The following is a 20,747-nucleotide window of genomic DNA, read 5'->3' as shown; positions in this document are numbered from 1 at the left end:
ATCAGCGGCCAAATATACGAAACAATGAAATAACGTCTGCAGACTCCAATTCGTTAACTGCCATATCGCCAAGTGAGCCAACTTCCAGCTTTGGCGCGGGACCGCGAGTTACTAAACACAAAAAAAAAGTCCTTATCCTACGTGGCCACGCGCTACGGACAGAGAAAACATATATTGCAAAGAAGACCCGCGATCGGCAACAAACAAGCCGAGTACAATGGGCTACAAAACCCAATCAACTCTCAACACGTACACTTATTAGCTCACTGACGGGATGTATCACGTACGTAGGTATTTGGTATCACTCCCCTGTATCAGGTTTTCAGCTCCAGGCTTTTTTTTTTTTTTTGGGTATATAAGGAGAAAAACCAAAAGGGGGGAAAAATGGAAAAAGACAAGCGACGCGGATCGGGAGAAGAGAAAACAGAAAGGACATAAAAGGGAGCAAAATTAAAATGAAATCAATGAGGGGGGTTTGAACTTTGAACTTTGAATCCTTCTTTCGCCGTTCGCCGTCGCTGTTCTCCTTCCTTTTCCTTGGCTATTCTTTGCACGACCAACCCATACATAGACAAGGGAACGGCGAGAAGTGTAGCTTGCTGCGTTAACCGATCGAATTCTGTTTCTGATTTAGCACCTGTCGTTGTTCATTCTGGTTTACTTTACGGAATTCCTCTTCGATCTGTGATTCGATTGATATTCTACAATGAACGGATGGGATAGGGTTAGGCCATCGAGGTCAAGGCTCGGTGGGTCAAGAGCTACTTCCATGAGCTCGTTTGGGAGTGAACGCCAGTCTTCCTCGCAAACCATTCATCTAGGTCGAGTCCAGCCCCAGGCTCCAGGTCATCGCACGATCTACTGTAATGATCGAGAGGCCAATCTTCCCGTTAAGTTCAAGGTTGGTTTAGATACATCTCCGATCCCCATGTTTGTTCGTTTCTGTTTCTTCTCCTTCACTTCCATGCTTTGGCGATTTGGTTATGGTAGCGGATTTTCGTATTACTATAGTTTTTTCTTTCTTTTTTTTTTTTTTTCTTTTCTTTGACGATATTAATATTTGTTTTCTTAAGATCGTTTTATGAATTATTTCATGTGTAGCGGATTTTCGTATTACTATAGGTTTTTTTTTGACGATATTAATCTTTGTTTTCTTAAGATCATCTTATGAATTATTTCTTCTGATTGAAAATGGATTGTGATGTACAATTGCAACATAATTGGATTACTTTTATCATTATCTCTCTATAGTTTGAAGGTTTCAATAACTCCAGTTTAAATGTTGGAGGAGTTTTATGACATTGCGAAGATATTTGAACAGAACAGAAGAGTATTAACTATTGATAGAAAATAAAAAAAGAACAGAAGAGCATTTTTTGTAACTAATATTTAGTATACTATTTGCAAAACAATTTAGATAACTAGCCTCTCAAGAGTAACTTTGCACAAAATGTCTCCGAGTGGAAGTGAGCTTGTGTCTTTGGTACCGTATTGTCTCTGTCTCTGTCTCACACACACACACACACACACACGCACACACAGAGTATCAAGCACAAACACATACAGTGCCTAAGCAATTGCTAGAACTGAACATCACTCTAAAACTCTCATTTATGGTCTCTGCACCAAGACTATGAATTGTCTAGGCAGTGCTTTTTGATACCAAAGATATGGTTTGTTTTAGCCTGTTACCTATTATTTTGTGAACGAACTTGTTTCCCTTGGTGTAGCAACTAGTAATCATTAAAACAGAACTAACATAAAAGCATTGACCATTAAAGTGTAATTAAAGAAACATTATGTAACCTAAACCTAGGGGATGGATCTCTGTCCTGTTAATGCAAAAGGAGATAAAGAGAGTGTGTAAATAAAAAGAAAAAAAAAGAAGAGAAAACAAACATATGAAGGGACAGAGCCGATAGAGATATAGAGGAGAGAATGTGTAAGTGTGTTACTTGTAGTGAGAATAAGAGAAATTAACATTATGATGGGATGGGGTCCTTGTTTTTTTCTTTTTCTTTTTTTTTTTTGAATTTGAACAATATTAGGTATTGTATTGCACTATCCAGAAAACATAGATACAAGAAAATCCCATATAGACACTATACAACAGGGGCATCAAAGATAATCTATGTCTAAGGGCTTGTTCATTTCCTCTTAACTCTTATCTCTTAGGAATCTTTTAATTTTAAGAGAAAAATGGTTGTTCATTTCCTCTTATCTTTTATCTCTTAAAGTGCAATCATACAACTTTTTTGCTTTCCAATGATACCCCCAAAAAGACAAACAAAAACTCTCATATATGGGGTCAAAATAGATATTTGATAATTTTCAGAATTCAGAACTAGGAATTCAGGATTTAGAACAACATTTTTTGCATTTAGAGTTCAGAGGAAAGAAAAGTTCACCAATACCAATATACCTCTTAATGTAATTTTTGCACTTTCAGATGTCAGACTTCAGAGCAAGCGAACAGGCCCTAAGTGTACATACGGATGTGGGGAAACTTTGAATTACACAGCCAGGTCATGACCATATATTTCTCCTGCACCCATCTGGCATGAGACAGAACAAATCAGAGGACTTTGGTTTCTTTGTGTCCCCTGTGATATACCCCAACTTTCCTCAATAACCATGAGTACAGATTGAGCCCATTCAAGATAACTCACTCCATCCAACCTCATAGTAGTGATTTGGTTTTTTGGTATCTCTCCCATTCCTCGCAGATCCATTCCAAACTCTCCCCTGACTTTTGATCACTTCTAGATGCTTCCATTGTTTTCAAATGAATCAAAACAGTGTAAACAACCAATCAAATGATCTTAGAGAGGCAATAAACCACCAAACACAGTAATCAGGCTCCTTCCAAGACCCTCCAACAGAAAACAGGGTTCTAGGAGAAATTGGACCCCCTAGGTCAATATCACCCGAATCTGTATTGCTTCTAGGTGCAATTGATCTCCTCTGGGAATAGACATAAGTCAAGCAAAAACAAAAAACTTCACTTGAGTCAAGCATAGAATCACTCCTAGTGTTAGGTCCCTTTCACTTCTGGGTTCAGGAGAAACTGGACTACTGGAGAACAGCTAATCAGTTTCTCCAGTCAATCCAGAAACCTCTCCAGATGCAATCACCCACATAAAAAAAAAAATCTAAGAGACCAGAAAAACTCCAGCCACCACTTTCAGCGGGTGTCATCCAATCCCTGCATAAAGAAATTGCTTTTTTCTCTCTCTCCAATCCTTCCTGTTTTTGGACTCTTCTCCAAGAACTCTTCCCGGGCCAGCAGAAACTACCAAAAAAATCCAAGGATCAGGCTCTAGGGGATAAAACAATCAGCCTTTCACCCTTCCATGCAGTCAGCTGATCTCAAGACTGCATGGAGTAAAACCACATGATGAAAAAAACCGTTTTCATACTAATACTCAGTTTGGAAGGAGTACAAATACAAATATGTAGAGTGCAAAACCTTGTATTTTCTATTATTTTGTATGAATTTGTACTGTACATATTTGTATTTGTACTCCTTCCAAACTGAGCCCAGGTAGGAAATCTGTTATAAGGCAAAAACAACAAAGGAAAGGAGAAAGACGAGGAAGTAAGAAGACAATACAGAAGAAAGAGAGTATAAGGGTTGAAGGAAGAAAGGGGTACCAAAAGATTAGTGGCTGCCCCATCAATTTATTATTCATACTTTGTCAATAAAATGTATACAGCGACAAAAATGCCCCTAGTAAGGTTGCATCTGCTTGAAGCACTAATAAAACTAATTAAAACATTATGGCCAAGCTCCAATAACAATAAGAACATTATAAATAAAGTCTCATACAACTATCACCATGGTGGCAGGTAATTGTAGGAAAGTATGGCATAAAAGGTAGGAGGTGGGACAGCATCTGGGTGGCTAACCAATCTTGGAAGAATCTCTTTCCCTCTCTTCATTCAATTTCTTTGTATAGGAAAGATGTTTTTAAATTCCTTTCGTCCTTTCTTCTTTCTTTGTTTTTGAATTGGGATATTGGTTTTTGGAGGGGGGTAATGTGGCTACTTGTGTTTCTGGGCTTACTTCTTCTTGTCAATGTTTGTTTGGAGTTTGGACCCTTCTAAGCCTGACAGAAGGATTTGGTCACCAGCCACAAAAAGCTCCTTTTCTTATGCCTCTGTTTTTAAGTGCCCCTATTCTTATTCTGTTCCTAGGGTTTTCCAAGTCAAGGAAGTTTCGTTTAGGCCTGTACCACCGAAAATTGCTTTGTTTTGTTGGGAAGTGTTTTATGGGAAGATTAGCGCTTGGACAACCTGCAAAAGAAACGACCTTTCTTGTGTTTGACCCCTAATTGGTATACTTTATGCAAAGCTAATGGTGAGAATTGCTTTCACTTGTTAATATACTGTCTTTTTGCTATGGTTATTTGGAATTGGATCTTTGCTTTGTATGGGTGCAGATGGAACCTGCCAACAGAAGTAAGCCTTCATTTTTGATCCAGCTATCTTTGTGTGGCCCACAAAAGAGGGAGAATCATGTGGAAGAGTATTAGATCACTTCACTCACTTGCCTCAGCTTCAACAAGATCCCCTTTTCAACTAGTGCTATGCATTTTCATTCTTCTTAATATAAAATATTTTTATTAAAAATAAAGAAAAATGAGATCCTCTTTCCTCTTTTTCCTCCTCCCCTTCCTCCTTCCTCCTTCTCATCCCCCCTCCTCTTAAGGAGGCTTATGCCTCTTATGTTTTAAACTACACCTCATGCCTCTAGGTAGTGGAACGCCTCGGTCAGGCCTCCAGTTTTAAAAATTGAGTTGAACTTTGATGGACGCAGTTAATGATCCAGGGCTGTCAGGTGTGGGTGGGGTTTTGAGAAATGAGGAGGGAAGTATTTTATCTTTTTTTTTTCTCAAGCCCAGTGGGAATAGGGGATTCTAGTAGAGCTGAATTGCTAGCTGCTGTACAAGGAATTCAGATCACAAATAAACTTGGTGTGAATAATCTAATTTTTGAGGGAAATTCTAAGGTGGTAGTAGGATGGTTGCTGGATCTGGACTCTGCTACATGGCACTATGGTAGGGACCTTCTAATGAAAGTTTAGTGGCTAGCAAGGCATATGACAACCAGAATACAATGGGTGAGTAGGTCGGCTAATGCATTGGTAGATGTCTTAGTAAACAAGGGGCTTCTAGGGACTTTCTTTGTTGGGCTGAGTTGTAATCTTCTAGTTTTGAGTTGTATTGACTCAAGGGTGTGGCTGCATCTCGCACCCCCTTTGGGAAGCTTGTAACAGTTTCAATCCTTTGATAGTAAAACTTCACATTTATCAAAGAAAAAGTGTAGGAGGTGGGACTTGGGTCCAGCTTCAGTTCCTATAGATTGTGCAGTTTGGAATGGAACAGAGAAAGCATATGTTGACTTTCAAAAAGGAATTCGATATTAAATTGGGAAAGGAACAGAGTCAAATTTTGGACTGATAAGTGGTGTGGAAATACAGCTTTGGATGAGGTCGTGAATTGTATGAGATCTCTCAGGATAAGGAAGTGTGGGTGCTGAAAAGCTATGAGCAACAAGAAAATGGGGTGGTATGGTGTCCCCAGTTCAGAAAAAACCTTAATGATTGGGAGATTGAACCAATCAAACCTCTGTGACAGGATAAGACAAGAAAAGACAGACCAGCAGAGGGAGGATGCAAGAATTTGGGCATGGGAAAAGCAGGTAAGTATCTAAGTTCAGTCCTACAATAAGATAAGTTTGCTTGAGGAAACTATGCTCCCAAGTTGTGTATGGTCCAAATACATACCTTCAAGAGGGGCGTTCTTTGCATGGACAGCAGCTAAAGGGAATGTTTGACAGCAGACATCCTTATTAGAAGAGGACTGGTTCTGAATAATCATTGCCCTGAATAGTCAATATACGCACAAGCTTCAAAATATTGAAACCTTTGGGCACTTTCTTGCCTAGGCGTTGCCTTGACAACTCTTGATAGCAGACTGGAGTAGCAAAACAGGATGATGATGATGATGATGATGATGATGATGTTACCTTATATAGGAACCTATGGGTGCCTCCCCACCACATATATATTGCCTAGATAACCAAAGAGATAACTTGGTCTACTTGTAGAAGGTAGTTATGCCTCTATTAACTTGTTCTTCTGATAATTGTTATCTCTACTTGTAGGACATTATGTTTTAGGCTTTGTTTTTATATACCTTATCCTTTTTGGCATCCTATTTTATTGCAACGACATTTGTAACCTTGTATCATGTTTTCCAGGGGAATTCTATATCGACCACAAAATACAACATTTTTACCTTTTTGCCGAAGGGATTGTTTGAACAGGTAACTAAGTACTAATCTATGGGTCACATTAAGAATATAATCGAAATAAACTATTTTAGGTTTACTCATTTTATATGCCTTAATGTTATTTTGAACTTGTTTATCATTTGCTACATTGTTTCTAAAATGTTTTCTCTATGTTATGTTGACAGTTCAGGCGTGTAGCTAATTTATACTTTCTTATGATCTCTATCTTATCTGCAACACCAATCAGGTACTCTTATGTCTAACTAATGATCATATGGATTGTTTTTGATGAATAACAGTGCTGAATTTTGTTTTATTTTTTTGATAATTGAACAGTGCTGAATTTTATTAATCACTATAAGAATGAGTAAAATAAAGAAAAGAACTCAGAAAAGGGGCTAAACTTGGCTAACCACCATACATGAATACATTAGCCCCTAGCCAAATTGGCCCCAATACAATTGATCTCTTGACACTCCCTGCTTTGCTAGTTCATCTGCCAAATCATTGGCAGCTCTTGGAACCCAAATCATTGTTGCTTGTAATTCCTCTATTTTGTAGCTCCCTGAAATATATCTATAATTCCAGGATACCTTCTGATGTTTCTTTAGCCACCTAATGACTGTTTTTGAATTCCCTTCTATTTCAATCTTTTTCACGCTCCTAGTTTTTTTCCCCTCTTAAACCTGTGAGTGCTGCCCAAGTTTCTACCCAAATTGAGTTTCCTGTTCCTAGAGGTCCAGAACTCTATGATGTTTCCATTTTTATCCCGGAAAACTCTACCTATACCTGAAGGTCTAGGATTACCCAAGCTGCATCCATCAAAATTCATCTTTAACCAGCCCAAAGATGGAGCCCAACTCACTATGGACTTAACCTTCCATTGATAAGAGATTGCCCCTTGCAACCAATTCCTAAGGATGTCATACATTTAGGAATCAAAAGAATAAGTCCATGGTCTTCACCCAACACACCACTTTTATTGAGATGTTGTCAATAATTTCTTCTATGCCTCTTTCTTTGTCCAAGAATGACTGGGCATTCCTTTCCTCCCAAATGCACCAGAGAATAGACACCATAGTGCATCTCCATAGCACCTTTCCTCTTCTCTTTGAAGGGGAGAAACACGAATTGAGAAATAGGCTGCTCAAATCTGCAGGCAGAACCCACCTGAACCCAAAAAGGGAGAAAAAGTGGCTCCAGGTAGCGGCCATAAAACTACAGGAGATCAATAGATGGAGAGAGATTTCCTCTTGTGCTCTACACAAAAGGCAAATGTGAAGAAAAAGCAGCCACCAAGTTTTTTGTAAATTCTCACATACCTCCCAACAAAAAGCTCTGCTCTTGGGTGGAACTGGACCTTCCCAATGGTTATAAGGATTGTTGTTTGGAGTACATTTTGTTTTAGACAGATAGCATGCTATATTCTTTTGACCAGCTCCATGTAACAAGGATTAAAATCATTACCGGTTGCTATTCTACTATGCATTGCCAGTATAGTTCTCTTGGTTGTACATACTCTGTGTATCTTGGATCTCAGTCACATACTCACATCCGCTTCACTGTAATTCTAAGTTTTTTTTGGTTTGGTTTATATGCACATTATTTTTTTTGAAAGCAAAATAAAAATCCATTAAAAGAAAAAAGAAGATTACAATGAAGGCGACTGGCAGTCACCCAAGAGAAGAAAAAAACAAACCACCACCCACTCACAACACAACATTACAATCATCCCAAGTAGAGGAAGGCACGACTTGCAGCTTCACCTTGTTAAAATAGTTCAGGAAACAGTTACAAATTAGCCGAATAAAAATGGTACCTATATTACCCCTTGTTTAACCAATGAAAATTCATATTTCTTGTGAGCCAATTGAATTTCTTTATTTCATCCCTATAGCACCACAATATAATTTCCAGTTTCTTCAGCCACACCACTACCACCTTTGAGTCCCCTTCGATCACCAACTTTTCCAATTTCAAATCATATGCAATCTGAGCTCCTTTTAGTCCAGCATAAAGTTCTGCCTTCAAAGAAACCCCATACCCACCTGTCCTGAGTACAGTTCCATTGCATTCCCTTCCTTATCTTTTATAACCCCTCCAATTCCAGAAGGGCCTGGATTTCCATGTTTTATGCACTGAATTGGAAGCCACTTTAGGCCAATTCGTCCAAATATGATCAAGGGAGAAATGGAAAAATAAGTCTGAAGTTTGTAGCCAATGCATAACCCTAGCTAGATTCCAGAATGCAGTCTTTGATTTGTTGCCTGCATCTCTCCTTTAGGAAGATTCTAGAGTTTCTTTCTTCCCACACCATCCAAAGCACTGCTGCCCTAGTGTCACGGGGGTAGTTCTATAGCGGAAGAAACCCGTGTGGCGTCCAGGCCAAGGTAGGCCAGGACAAGCCTTTCTACGCTTAGAGGCTAGGAGTTGCCCGATGGGATGGCTCCACCAAAGTCAGTAGCACTGGATCATGACCTCAAGTCCAATGGCCGGGGCACTCTCCTGGTTTAGAGCGGTCCATGGGAGGTGCCGCTTACGTGCTAAAGGGGGACAACCATAATGCAAGGTGACTGTGTGCCGAAGAGGAGACTAGGCACCGATGAGAAGGGTCTCCTGTATGCCGATGATGACAGGCACCTGTGTGCCATGATGATAGGCAACCGCTTGGGCCGGAACACACCCGTGCGCTAGGGGCAACGGGATAGCTCAATCAGCTTGGGCAAGGGGTTGGCGTGGTGAAGGACATGCTTGAGCCAGGCCCGCATGCCAAGCCTCCCTTGAGTATCGGTAGCACAGTGCCGGTCCAACACTGTCCCCATGAGCAAGTGTGCGCCCATGAGGAACTTTGGTAGCCATGGTAGCCGTTATCCAGGGCCGCCCCGCAAGGGGATGAAGGTGTAGGAGTGCCAAGGTTAGGCACCCAAGGAGGTTGACCACCCCTCTTCAAAGAGTACGTTAAGTTTTTGGTGGTCTGCCCGAAGATGACATCAGTTCTCCCAAAAATCTTACAGGTGAAAATGACGGTCATGTCCCTAACGTAAGCTTGCCAAGCGTAGGCAAGGCTAAGCCTCTGTCAGACCGTCACACTAGTGCATCTCCACATTATCCTTTCCTTTCTCTTTGGCCAGATAAAGGTAAATGGATCAAACTGACAAGAAAGACTACAATAAGTTTAAACCTCCAAACCAACAAGTAAGGCTACAACCTTCCACCCAAAGCCAAACATGGGCCTTGAAGATCAGGGAAGGAAATGGGAAGTTTCACGCAGGCGGGGAAGTGGCGAGTGGAGCTGGCCATAGAGTCAAAGAAATTCCTATTCGAGTAGGGACGGATAAAGGGCAAGTCGTACTTGAAGATCAGGGAAGGAAATAGGGCAACAATTATTCTACCAGAGGAAGCTTGCAGTTGGCTGAAAGGTTTTGTTGATGGAGAAGTCAATACTATCAAGGAAGAAGGTTGGAAAAACTCACTGAGTTGCGGTGGTAGAAGATACGATGCAGTACTTAGGAAAAATGAGAGGGGCTGGTTCTTCACAGTAACAGAGTATTTTGGCATCAACAAAAGCAGATGATTTGTGTGCCGGAGGGGCCAAGGGAGCAAGGTTGGAGCTCCTTTGCTAGGAACCTTCAAGCTTTCCTAGTGAAGGTTGAGAGGAAGGGCGAAGAGCCTAATGGAAGCCCAATGGTTTGTAACTCCACCTCCCTCTGTTTACCAGCGTCGAGTAAGAAGCAGGCCCCGCTCTGTCAAGAGGTCTTAGTAAACTCTGCAACTGTTCTTCGGAAGATAACTCTCGATGAAGAAGGAAGCAACTGGGAGCACAAAATGGTGTTAAAGGCAGATAAGGTGGCAAGGGATTGGACAAAAGTCCTTAACGCAGTGGCAGAGAGATTGGGTGTTGATGGTGATGCTGTTCTTTTGCCGTTTTCTGAGAAGAAAGCAATCCTTGACGTGGGTGGTGAGAAGTTGAGTTTCAGCACGGTAAGAACTGAGGATGGGCTGATATAGATTCAAAACTGGGCCCCAATCTGCAATGAAGTCGATCCAGAAGAAGGCGGTTTCTCCATTAAACTCTGTTAGGGCTTCCCTTCAACCTCTGGAAAGAATCGATTCTGGGAAAAATCACAAGAGCTTTAGGTGGTGTTTTGCGGGAACAAAACCAGAGGAACCTACGAGCTGGGGAGATCAAGGTCGCAGGCATAAAGCTAGAGAACGTGCCTCGCTCGTTGGAAATCCTCTCTGGTGGCGCCTGGTACAAGATTTGGCTTGCTTCTGAAGCTGAAGCATCGCTTTGGGGAAGAAGAACGGAGGTAGGGGATGATGGTGAAGTGGTGGCGGGGTGGAGGACACGTGGCAAGCTATGGATGGGGAAGCGGAAGTTTGGCAGTGTGAAAAGGGTTGAGGAACAGTCGCAGGAGGAGAGGAGCCGGCCCGATCGGTCTCAACCGAGTGGCTCTATCTGAACCGGCTGGAAGTAGGGGCGGCCCAGCCTTTAGACCTTTAAAGACTTTAAGTGAGTCACGTGACAGTTTAAGGTGTCACGTGGGTCGGGTTAAGGAGAGGGAGATGGTAGACAAGACTTACCGTCTATCATCTTCCAAAACAGGTGTGTCTGAAACGAACCAGGTTTAGGGGCGGCGAACAGAAGCTGGAACTAAGTCTCTGAGCTGGGTCTCACGGCGGGATGTCGACGAACAGCTCTCTCCTGCAGTAGATCGCTCAAATCCGCGATACCTGAGGGACAGAACAGAAGAAAGGGAGGAGGATGATAAGGGTTGGTTAAGGTGTAGTTCCGAAAGTGAAGATGAGGAGGAGAGTTCAGAAGGAATTTCAAGCAAAGGGAGTTTGGAAGACGATGAACTCAAAGGAGATCAAAACAGGGAGACTCTAAATCTGATGGGTCTCTTTCTTGGAGATTGGGAGTGCGCACAAGTGGAGTCTGGGGCAGATCGGAAGGAAAAACCAGTGTTAGCCAACAACGCAGGTCAAACCGACGGGGGGCAATTCCAATGCCCACAAGGGGATAAGCCTTCACCAAGTCTTGGGGCCAGGCAAGAAACAGAGATGGTGGCAGATTGTGTTAACCCAAAAATGAACGGGGATACACCTCTGAGAGGTAAACAGTCGGGTAAGAGAAGCAACCTGTGTGTAAACCAAATGACGGGGATTGTTTCCCTCCAAAACGAGGAGACAAAAAACACCAATTTCTCTTTACTGGGTTTGGCTTCCACCTGTCTTCCCTTGCATTCCCCTCTAAACTCCCGGTCAGCTTCAGGTAAATGTGTCAACTCTGTAAATTCATTTTTTTCTATTGATGAGGTTGCCGTGTCCCTTGTTCCAGATTCCCTCCCTAGTTCAGAGTCTGAAGCCCATAGTCAAAAGACCACAAGAAGTTTTCACGGGGTGTTGGAAGGGCAGAAGAGGGTGGAGGGAACTTGCAGGGATAAAAGAATTTGGGGAATCATTGACAGTATAATGGGAACAATTGAAATAAATGAATTATGGAGGAAGGCTACAACTGGAACAGAATCGGATTATAGTGGGGAGGCTGAGGGCAGAGTTGACTTGATGGCTAGGAGTGGAGAGCTCAAAGATATTAAAAGAGGGGAGGCTAGTAAGGAGGACTCAATAGCAGAATTTGTTGGCAAGCTAGGGTGTAAACTTAAGAACCCAAACGACCTAAAAGCCTTTCTACAAAAAAAGGAGGAGAGTAAGATTAAGAGAATAAAACTGAGTGAAGTTGAGAGGTTTAAGAGAGATATTGAGGGGGATAAGAAGTTTGGGGTGAGAGGGGAGAGAAGGAAAGGGATTAAATAAATCTCGGGTGAGTTAGGGTTGAAGCCTAAATTTGAAATGCGGATCCTAAGCTGGAATGTAAGGGGGATGGGTAGTGCGAGGAAGAGAGCAACTATCAAAGAGGTGATTAAGAAGTTTGACTCGGATGTGGTGTTAATTTAAGAATCTAAGAGATCTGATGTTGACAGTAGATGGGCAAGAGGTCTGTGGAGATCAAGGGGGAACTTCAGGTGGGATTGTAACTTTGTGGAAAGAGGATGTGGTTGTAGGGGTCGAGGAATTAATAGGAGATCACTCAGTATTTGTGAAATTCAAGCAGTTGGCAGATGATTTTGATTGGGTCTTAACAAATGTATATGGCCCCAACGACTACAGAAAGAGAAGGAAATTGTGGGAAGAGTTGAGTGATATTAGGGGCCTTTGGGAAGGTCCTGGTGCGTGGGAGGGGATTTTAATGTGGTGAGGTTCAAAGAGGAAACTAATAATCCAAGTCAGAGGGTGACTACAAGCATGAGGAATTTCAATCAGTTTGTAGACACCTTTGAGCTTAAAGAAATCCCTCTTCTAAATCACAGTTTCACCTGGTCCAACCTACAATCTAAGCCGTTTTGCTCCAAGCTAGATATATTCCTGTTTTCAACACATTGGGAAGAGCATTGGAGGAATCTAACTTCTAGGGCATTCCCTAGACTTACCTCAGACCACTGGCCCATAGTGATGTGTAAGGAGGAATTAAGAGGAGATGGACCTACCCCCTTTAGGTTTGAGAACTTGTGGCTGGCTCATCCGGGATTCATTGAGAAAATCAGAGACTTGTGGGAGCAATGTAATCTATTAGTAGAGTGGAAGGGTATGAAATTCCACAAGAAGCTTCGATTTCTAAAATCCAAGATAAAGGAGTGGAACCGGTTGGAGTTTGGAAGATTGGAGGAGAGAAAGCAGACTTTGCTGGAACAATTAGAGGACTTGGATTTGAAGGAAGTAAGGGGTCCCTTTGGAGAGGAAGACAGAGAGTTGAGGTGGAGTGTGAGGATGCAGATGGAAGACCTTTTGCTCCAGGAGGAAATAAGTTGGAGACAGAAATCTAGGTGTAAATGGTTAAAGGAGGGAGACAGAAACACGAGGTTTTTCCATTCTTTGGCAAATAGCAGAAGAAGGAAGAACTTCATTTCAAAATTGGAGGTCGAAGGTGAAGTAATTTCCCACCAAGCAGAAATAGCAGAGGCCTTTGTAAATAAGTTTAAATCTATTTTCAGAAGGTTGGTAAATGTGAGGGTTTGGCTGGAAGGGCTGGATTGGTCTACTCTAAGTGTAGCAGATAGGGAGGGGTTAGAGAAGGTTTTCGATATAGAGGAGATCAAGGAGGTAATGTTTATGATGGATAGGACAAAGGTTCCAGGCCCAGATGGATTCACAATGGCTTTTTATTAGGATTGCTGGGATAATGTGAAGCAGGATATTATGTGGGTCTTTGAGGAATTTCATAGGAGGGGAGTAATCAATCGGGGCTTAAACTCCACTTTTATTGCTTTGATCCCGAAGAAGAAAGAGGCTTCACACCCTAAGGATTTTAGACCTATCAGTTTGGTGCATAGTCTGTATAAGATAATTGCAAAAGTGTTGTCTCTAAGAATAAAGAAAGTTCTTCCTTCTATTATTGCACCCGATCAAGGAGCGTTTGTGAAGGGGAGGTAGATCACTGATCAAATCTTGATTGCAAATGAGAGTTTAGAAAGTTTCAAGAAGTCCAAGAAGAAGGGTGTGGTTTGCAAACTAGATTTAGAGAAGGCCTATGACCTAGTTGATTGGTCTTTCCTGGTGGAGGTGATGAGGAGTTTTGGGTTTGGAAACAGATGGTGTAAATGGATTTGGGGTTGTGTTAAGAGCTGCCACTATTCAATCTTGGTGAATGGAGCTGTAAGGGATTTCTTTCCTGCCTCAAGGGGAATAAGACAAGGAGACCCACTCTCCCCCATCCTATTCACTCTGGTTGTAGATGTTTTGGGCAGACTAATTCATAGAGCTGATGCAGGGAACTTAGTAAAAGGGTGGAGAATAGGAAGGGAGCAAGTACCACTAACACACTTATAGTTCGCAGATGACACAATTCTTTTTTGTGAAGTTGGGGACATAAATTGGATAGGGAACCTGAAATTGGCCATACAATTATTGAGTAGATATCCAATCTAAAAGTGAACTTTGATAAGAGCTGTTTGGTGGGAGTGAATTTGGAGGAGAGAGAGGTAAGTGAATATGCGGGGTTATTAGGGTGTGCAATTTCGGATTGGCCATTGACTTATTTGGGTCTCCCCTTAGTAGATAATCCCATGAAGGACAACTTCTGGAACCCGGTTTTGGAAAGACTTGAGAAAACGCTTGCCTCATGGAGGAAAAATTATCTTTCTCTAGGGGGGAGAATCACTTTAATTAGGTCTACCCTAGCTAATCTTCTTGTTTACTTTTTATCGGTGTTTAAGATTCCCACAATGGTCTCAAGTAGAGTGGAAAAGTTAATGAGGGATTTCTTGTGGGAACCGGGAGAGGAGAAGAAAGACCATAGGGTGAGTTGGGAGGTGGTAACTAGAAGCAAGCAGTTAGGAGGGCTTGGGATTGGGAACATCAGGAAAAGAAACATGGCATTGTTGGGGAAATGGTTGTGGAGGTTTCTAGTGGAAAGGGACAAACTCTGGACGAGGATTGTGGCTAGTATACATGGGCTGGAAGACAATGACTGGGATCTAGGAATCTTGGCAAGGACTACAACTGCTTCTCCTTGGAAAGTCATTCATGATTTGCTTATGGTTTTCTCCCCTTGGATAAGGTATGATTTGAACTTTGGTAATCTCGTAAAATTTTGGGAGCAGCCTTGGGTTGGGGACTCATCTCTGATGGACCAATTTCCCTCCTTATATTCGTTGTCAGACCTGAAGAATGAACCCATTTCTTCTTTCTTAGTTCCTTCTGATTCTAATTCCGGTTTTGGATGGAATCTAGGGTTGAGGAGAACAATAAGGGATACGGATTTGGGCTGCTTGTCGTCTCTACTAGCCACCCTTGAAAATGTTTTTTTGGACCCGAGTAAGGATGACTCCAGAATTTGGACCCCATCCTCCAATGGTTTCTTCTCCTGTGCGTCGTTTTTTGAGACCTTGGTCCATCCTCCGGTTCCCTCTAGCCTTTCCTTCCTTGTTAATGAGATTTAGAGTAAACCCATTCCTCCTCGGGTTGGTAGTTTTTGCTGGGAAACTTTCCTAAAAAGAATAAGCACAACCGACTTGCTTCAAAGAAAGAGACCTAATTCTTGCTTACTTTCCAGTAGGTGTGCTCTTTGTAAAGCTAATGGGGAAACGGCTTACCACCTTATGGTTACTTGTCCGATTACTAAGACTATTTGGGAATGGGCTTCATCCTTGATTGGATGCACTTGGAATCCCCCCATGAGTTTGCAAAGCTTGTTCTCTCCCTCGTTCTCTAGATGGCCTAAGAAAAGAGGGAGATCATGTGGAGAAGCATTAGAGCAGCTGTGTGCTGGTCCGTATGGGGAGAGAGGAACTCTAGACTTTTTTCAGACAAGGAAAGATCTATGGAGAATTTAACTGAATTGAAACACTTAAGGGTCAGTCATTGGCTGAAATCTTTGGAGCTTTTTTTCAGAGTTCTCCATGGCTGATCTTTTGAGAAAGTGGAAAGAAGTTGCTACCTTGGCTCAGTGCAAATGGACCTCTAGACCTTCTTGGTCCCCCCCTCCTTCAGGATTCATGAAACTGAATTTTGATGGTTGTAGTTTAAGGAATCCTGGGCCTTCTGGGATTGGGGGGAGATTTCAGAAATGAGGCTGGGATTATTTTTGCTATGTTCTCTGGCCCTATTGGTGAGGGTGACTCTCTTAGGGCAGAGATTTTAGCAGCTTTGGAAGGAATCAGAAGAGCAAGAGAATTAAACATTCAGTGTTTGATCATTGAAGGGGACTCGGAGGTGGTAATTAAGTGGTTGAAGGAAGACAGCAATGGTTTGTGGAGCTACAGAAATGAAAAGAAAAAATTTAAATGGCTGAGTAGGGATATTGAGGTGAAGTACAGCTGGGTGAAGAAAAGTGCTAATTCCATGGCTGATGGGTTAGCCAAGCAAAGGGGTGCTTAAGGATTCTTTGTTTTGGGCCACTTTTTAGCTTTCCTTCCTGTTCTCTGTTGTGGGGGAGTTAAGATATTTTACCTCCCCTCTCTTGTACTCAAAGTTTCACAATTTTTATAATCTAATAAAACATTCTGTTATTGATAAAAAAAAAAATTACAACAGATTTAAACATCAGCCAAACAAATTCAACAAACAGATTACCTATCTCACCCAAAATCAAGAAATCCAAACCGCAATCAAACCCATAAATCCAGCAACAAAAGGGCACTGAGCATCATCTTAAATTCTCCAGTACTTAACTCAATTGCATATCTCCACCAGTGATTTGAGCAGCTGCCTCTTTACTTCTCTTAAGAATTTTCTTTGTTTTCATTATGGTGAATAACTGGGGTAATTTGCTAATTTACATGATTTTGTTTTTCAAAACAAAAGTAACTGCCAAGTTGGTTTGTTGGTTTCCATAATTTGGTTCCACAGTGCTAGCCACATTATGTTTTTGCATTGAAGAATTGCTTTTTTTTGTGCAGTCCTGTCCATCCTATAACAAATGTGGTCCCATTGAGTCTGGTGCTTTTTGTCTCCCTTGTCAAAGAGGCTTTTGAGGATTGGGTAAGTAATATAAGGCTATAAGCTTTATACACATAAACATGCGAAATCTTTGATGTCCTTTTTATTCTGATATAGCTGATGAACTGGGGTTTCATTCTGGTTCAATCATCCATATCTGTCAACTTTATTGTGCAGTTCAATGTTGAATGGTTATTTGACTTAATTGCTTCTTTAATTTCTCTAATTCTATAAACAGAAGCGCTTGCTTAATGATAGGGTGATAAATAGTTCACCTATAGATGTATTGCAAGAACAGAAGTGGGAAAGTATTCCCTGGAAGAAGCTCCAAGTTGGGGATATTGTTAGGGTAAGTTAATTGACTTTCTTACTTTTTCTTATCTATCTATTCTTTTTTCTATTTAATTTTTTGGACTAATAATAAAAAAATATTTATTAAAAAGCAAGACAATGAACAAGATTAAAAAGCCACAGAAGCAGCATAATACAGCTTAAAAGTCTACAGAGGCAGCAACAATTTGCTCAACCTTCCCTATTTTCAAGATTGTTATCATGCAAATATAATTCATCCTCTGAACTGTATGTCTATTCAAGAGATCTGCTAAATGTCATCCATTCTAGGTGGCCATCTGAGCAAGGTGTTCACTTTAGATGCCAAATAGCTGGTTACTCTATGAAATGACCAACAGAAGAAAGACCTTAAGCGGCTCTCAGCACGCAGCTGCTTATAGTCTGAGAACCATTGCCACCTTAACTTGATCATGAGTAGTCGTCAACCTTAGGCCATGAGCAAAGAAAGTATCTCTTCACAAACCAGTTCTCTAGCTAGTTGGACCGAAATTCACAAGGGGAATGTGTTTTCTGTGGTTTCTGAAGGGCCCTCCTCTCAAAGGACCGGGATTTCTGAAAAGAACATATATAAATCAAAGTCAAGCTATTGATAAAAAGATCAACATACCCATTGGAAGATAAATACCATAGAAATGCCTATTAAGTTTGAAGTAGTCTTGCCTGGGGTATATGCTATATATTTGGTGATCCCTGTATGGCTGCACTAATTTGTACGTTAGCCCATATTTGGTTGCAATCATTATTTAGGCCATGACTACGAAGCTTTGAGCTTGGTCATGTGACTAAAATATTTTTATGATTTCTGCATTATTGTTTTTGTTGGATAATATGAATATTGACATGGTTTCTGCATTATCATCAGTTTAAACCTACAGAGATGTCACAGATTCATCATCTAGTAATTTTATTATATCCTGATTCCTTGATCATGTTACTCTTTATTTGAGGCTGGATATTATGGATTCTGAATCCTTTAGCCACCCCACCACCAATTCTGAATCCCCTTCAATCGCCACATTCACTATGTTCATTTTTTTTTTGATAAATGATTGAAAATTTATTCATGATAATCAGAATGATATTACAATACAGCCTGCCCAAAGGAGAGGCACGAGCTGGTACCTCTCCACAACAACAAAGTACTACCTCAGACTAGGAAAAGAAAGTTTACAGAGCTGCCCAGAATAAATGTTCCCTTGATTACCCCTTGTTTAGCTAACCCATCCGCTATGCTATTAACTGTTCTACCCACCCACTGATATTAACAGTCATGTTCCTTGAAAACCAATTAGCTTTCCTCATAATATCCCTGTAGCACCAAATAACTGAAGCTGGATTTTTTAACCAGCCCACGACTTTGGAGTCTCCTTCAATAAGCAAGTTCTGAACTCCTAACTAGTCTGCAATCTGAATACCTTGTACTGCCGCTAGAAGCTCAGCTCTAATAGAGTATCCTATACCCACGGTGCCTGAGAATAAAGCTAATATATTACTATCTTTTTCTCTCAGCACCCCACCTACCCTTGATGGACCCGGATTTCCTTGGCTGCTACCATCAAAATTCAGCTTTGCCCTGTCTTCTGAAGGTGGCCCTTACACAGCTGGTACCCTGTTCTTCTTGTTACTGCTACTAGCCACAACAATCCAGTTCCTCCAAATGTCGTCAAAGGAATATATTTTAAAAGAATCCAATGATCTCAACCAATGGATTGCCCTGGTCAAAATGCAATTCTTTACATTCTGAATATTTCTCTCCTTCTCTTGGAAAATCTTCGCATTTCTTTCTTCCCAAATTGTCCACAAAGCAGCAGCTCTAATGCACCTCCACATTGTTTTACCAATTTTTGTGGGCCACACAAAGAAGGAAGGGTCAAAGATCTGATCTATGACTGTGGTCAAATTCCATCTGCAACCAAACAAAGAAAAGATCCAACCCCAAATAGCAATAGGAAAAGAACATGTTAAAAGTAAGTGAGAGCAATCCTCACCATTAGCCCTGCAATGTACACACCAATTAGGAGACAAACACATAGAAGGCCTTCTCTTCTGCAATAAGTCTGAAGTGTTGATTTTCTTATAGAACACCTCCTAGCAGAAAATAATAATTTTAGGAGGTACAGGTTTAGACTTCCGCTTGCCCTTGCAAAGTCTGTAAGATAAGTGTTAGATACAATGGGCTATACACTTCCGCTTGCCCTTGTGAAGAGCAATAGGAAGGTCAAGGTCTGGAACAGTCTGAGATGGGTCAGTTGAGGGCTGACCTGTTTCCTCAGGAATGATGGGAGTGGCAAGATGTTCTTCTGAAGGAGTGGAAACAACCTGCACATGTCTGAATCTTTGCCTTTGGTACCACCTTTGGAGAGCAGGAGCAGAAGGAGGAGGAGGAGCAGGGATATCAGAGGTAGGTCCAGTGGAAGAGGTGGGCACCCCATGATCAGACTCACAAGGGATGGGAAAGAGGAACAACTGGAGACATAGCAAAGGGCTCATCAGATTTCTCCCCCTCAGGAGGAATACTAAAGAAGGGAGTCAACTCGGCAAAGGTGACATCTCGAGATACAAAGTGGGTGCCACGAATTGGATGAAAACAACAATATCCCTTTTGTGTGGAAGCATATCCCAGAAAAACACATTTACGAGCCTTAGGTTCAAACTTGTGCCTTTGATGACTGTGAATATGCACATAGCAAGTGCACCCAAAAACACGAAGAGGAAGAGAAAAAATATCATCATCCGGGAAGAGAAGGCTAAAGGGGGCTTTGAAGTTAAGGACCCAGGAGGGCATACGGTTGATAAAAAAAGTAGCAGTAAAAACAACATCTCCCCAAAATTATATAGGAACATGGGATGCAAACAAGAGGGATCTGGCAACTTCAACCATATGTCTGCTCTTCCTTTCTGCCACCCCGTTTTGTTGTGGAGTGTAGGAACAAGAACTTTGATGAATAACCCCAAAAGTTTCAAGATAGGTGGAGAGGGTTCTCTCAAAATACCCCTTAGCATTATCAGAACGGAATATTTTGATACGAGTGTTAAACTGAATGAGGATGAGTTCATGAAATTTTTGCACAATAGCTAGTAATTCATCCCTGGATTTCATGAGATAAATCCAAGTGTAACGCAAATAATCATCAATAAAAAGGATAAAGTACCTGTAACCCCCCATGGTTGGCATGTGATATGGCCCCCACACATCAGAGTAAACAATATGGAAAGGAGAAAGTGATCTTTTATTGCTAATTGAATAGGAATGTCTACAATGCTTTGCTAGCTCACATGATTCACAATGAAGACTTGATAAAGACACACCTTTAAACATATTTGGGAACAGATGACTCAAAGCAGAAAAAGACAAGTGACCAAACCGAAAATGACATAATAAAATTTTGTTAACAGACTTCGACACGACTGACTCTATGGCAACTCCATGAGGTGGTCCCAAAGCTTGATCCGGTGTGTCCATCAAGTATATTCTGTTCGCCTCATGGCCACTCCCAATCATCCTCTGAGACTGCAGGTCCTGAAAAACATAATGAGTGGGAAAGAAGGTTATGCTGCAATTCATGGACTTTGTTAAGCTACTAACAGATACGAGGTTTGTG

The 20,747-nt window shown here is 41.4% G+C and overlaps 1 protein-coding gene across 2 annotated transcripts in view; it reads left to right on the top strand.

Moving 5' to 3' along the window:
* The first annotated feature begins 338 nt into the window (after window positions 1-338).
* LOC148862998 (phospholipid-transporting ATPase 3-like) overlaps window positions 339-20,747 on the top strand; it is a 72,576-nt gene continuing 52,167 nt past the window's right edge. The window contains exons 1-5 of one of the 2 annotated variants that reach the window (XM_088978009.1): window positions 339-901; window positions 6,265-6,330; window positions 6,483-6,544; window positions 16,755-16,836; window positions 17,033-17,143. In XM_088978009.1, coding sequence (XP_088834135.1) covers window positions 707-901; window positions 6,265-6,330; window positions 6,483-6,544; window positions 16,755-16,836; window positions 17,033-17,143 — 516 coding nt within the window. In that variant the 5' untranslated portion in view covers window positions 339-706. The remainder of the gene's footprint in view (window positions 902-6,264; window positions 6,331-6,482; window positions 6,545-16,754; window positions 16,837-17,032; window positions 17,144-20,747) is intronic. The other variant, XM_088978011.1, reaches the window with a different exon arrangement.

The sequence above is a fragment of the Nelumbo lutea genome, chromosome 3 (genome assembly GCF_056320005.1).
Source record: "Nelumbo lutea isolate HS-2025 chromosome 3, American lotus-T2T, whole genome shotgun sequence".
NCBI classification, from domain to species: domain Eukaryota; kingdom Viridiplantae; phylum Streptophyta; class Magnoliopsida; order Proteales; family Nelumbonaceae; genus Nelumbo; species Nelumbo lutea.
The sequence above is the reverse complement of the archived record's forward strand: the minus strand, read 5'-3'. Positions and strand labels throughout refer to the sequence as shown.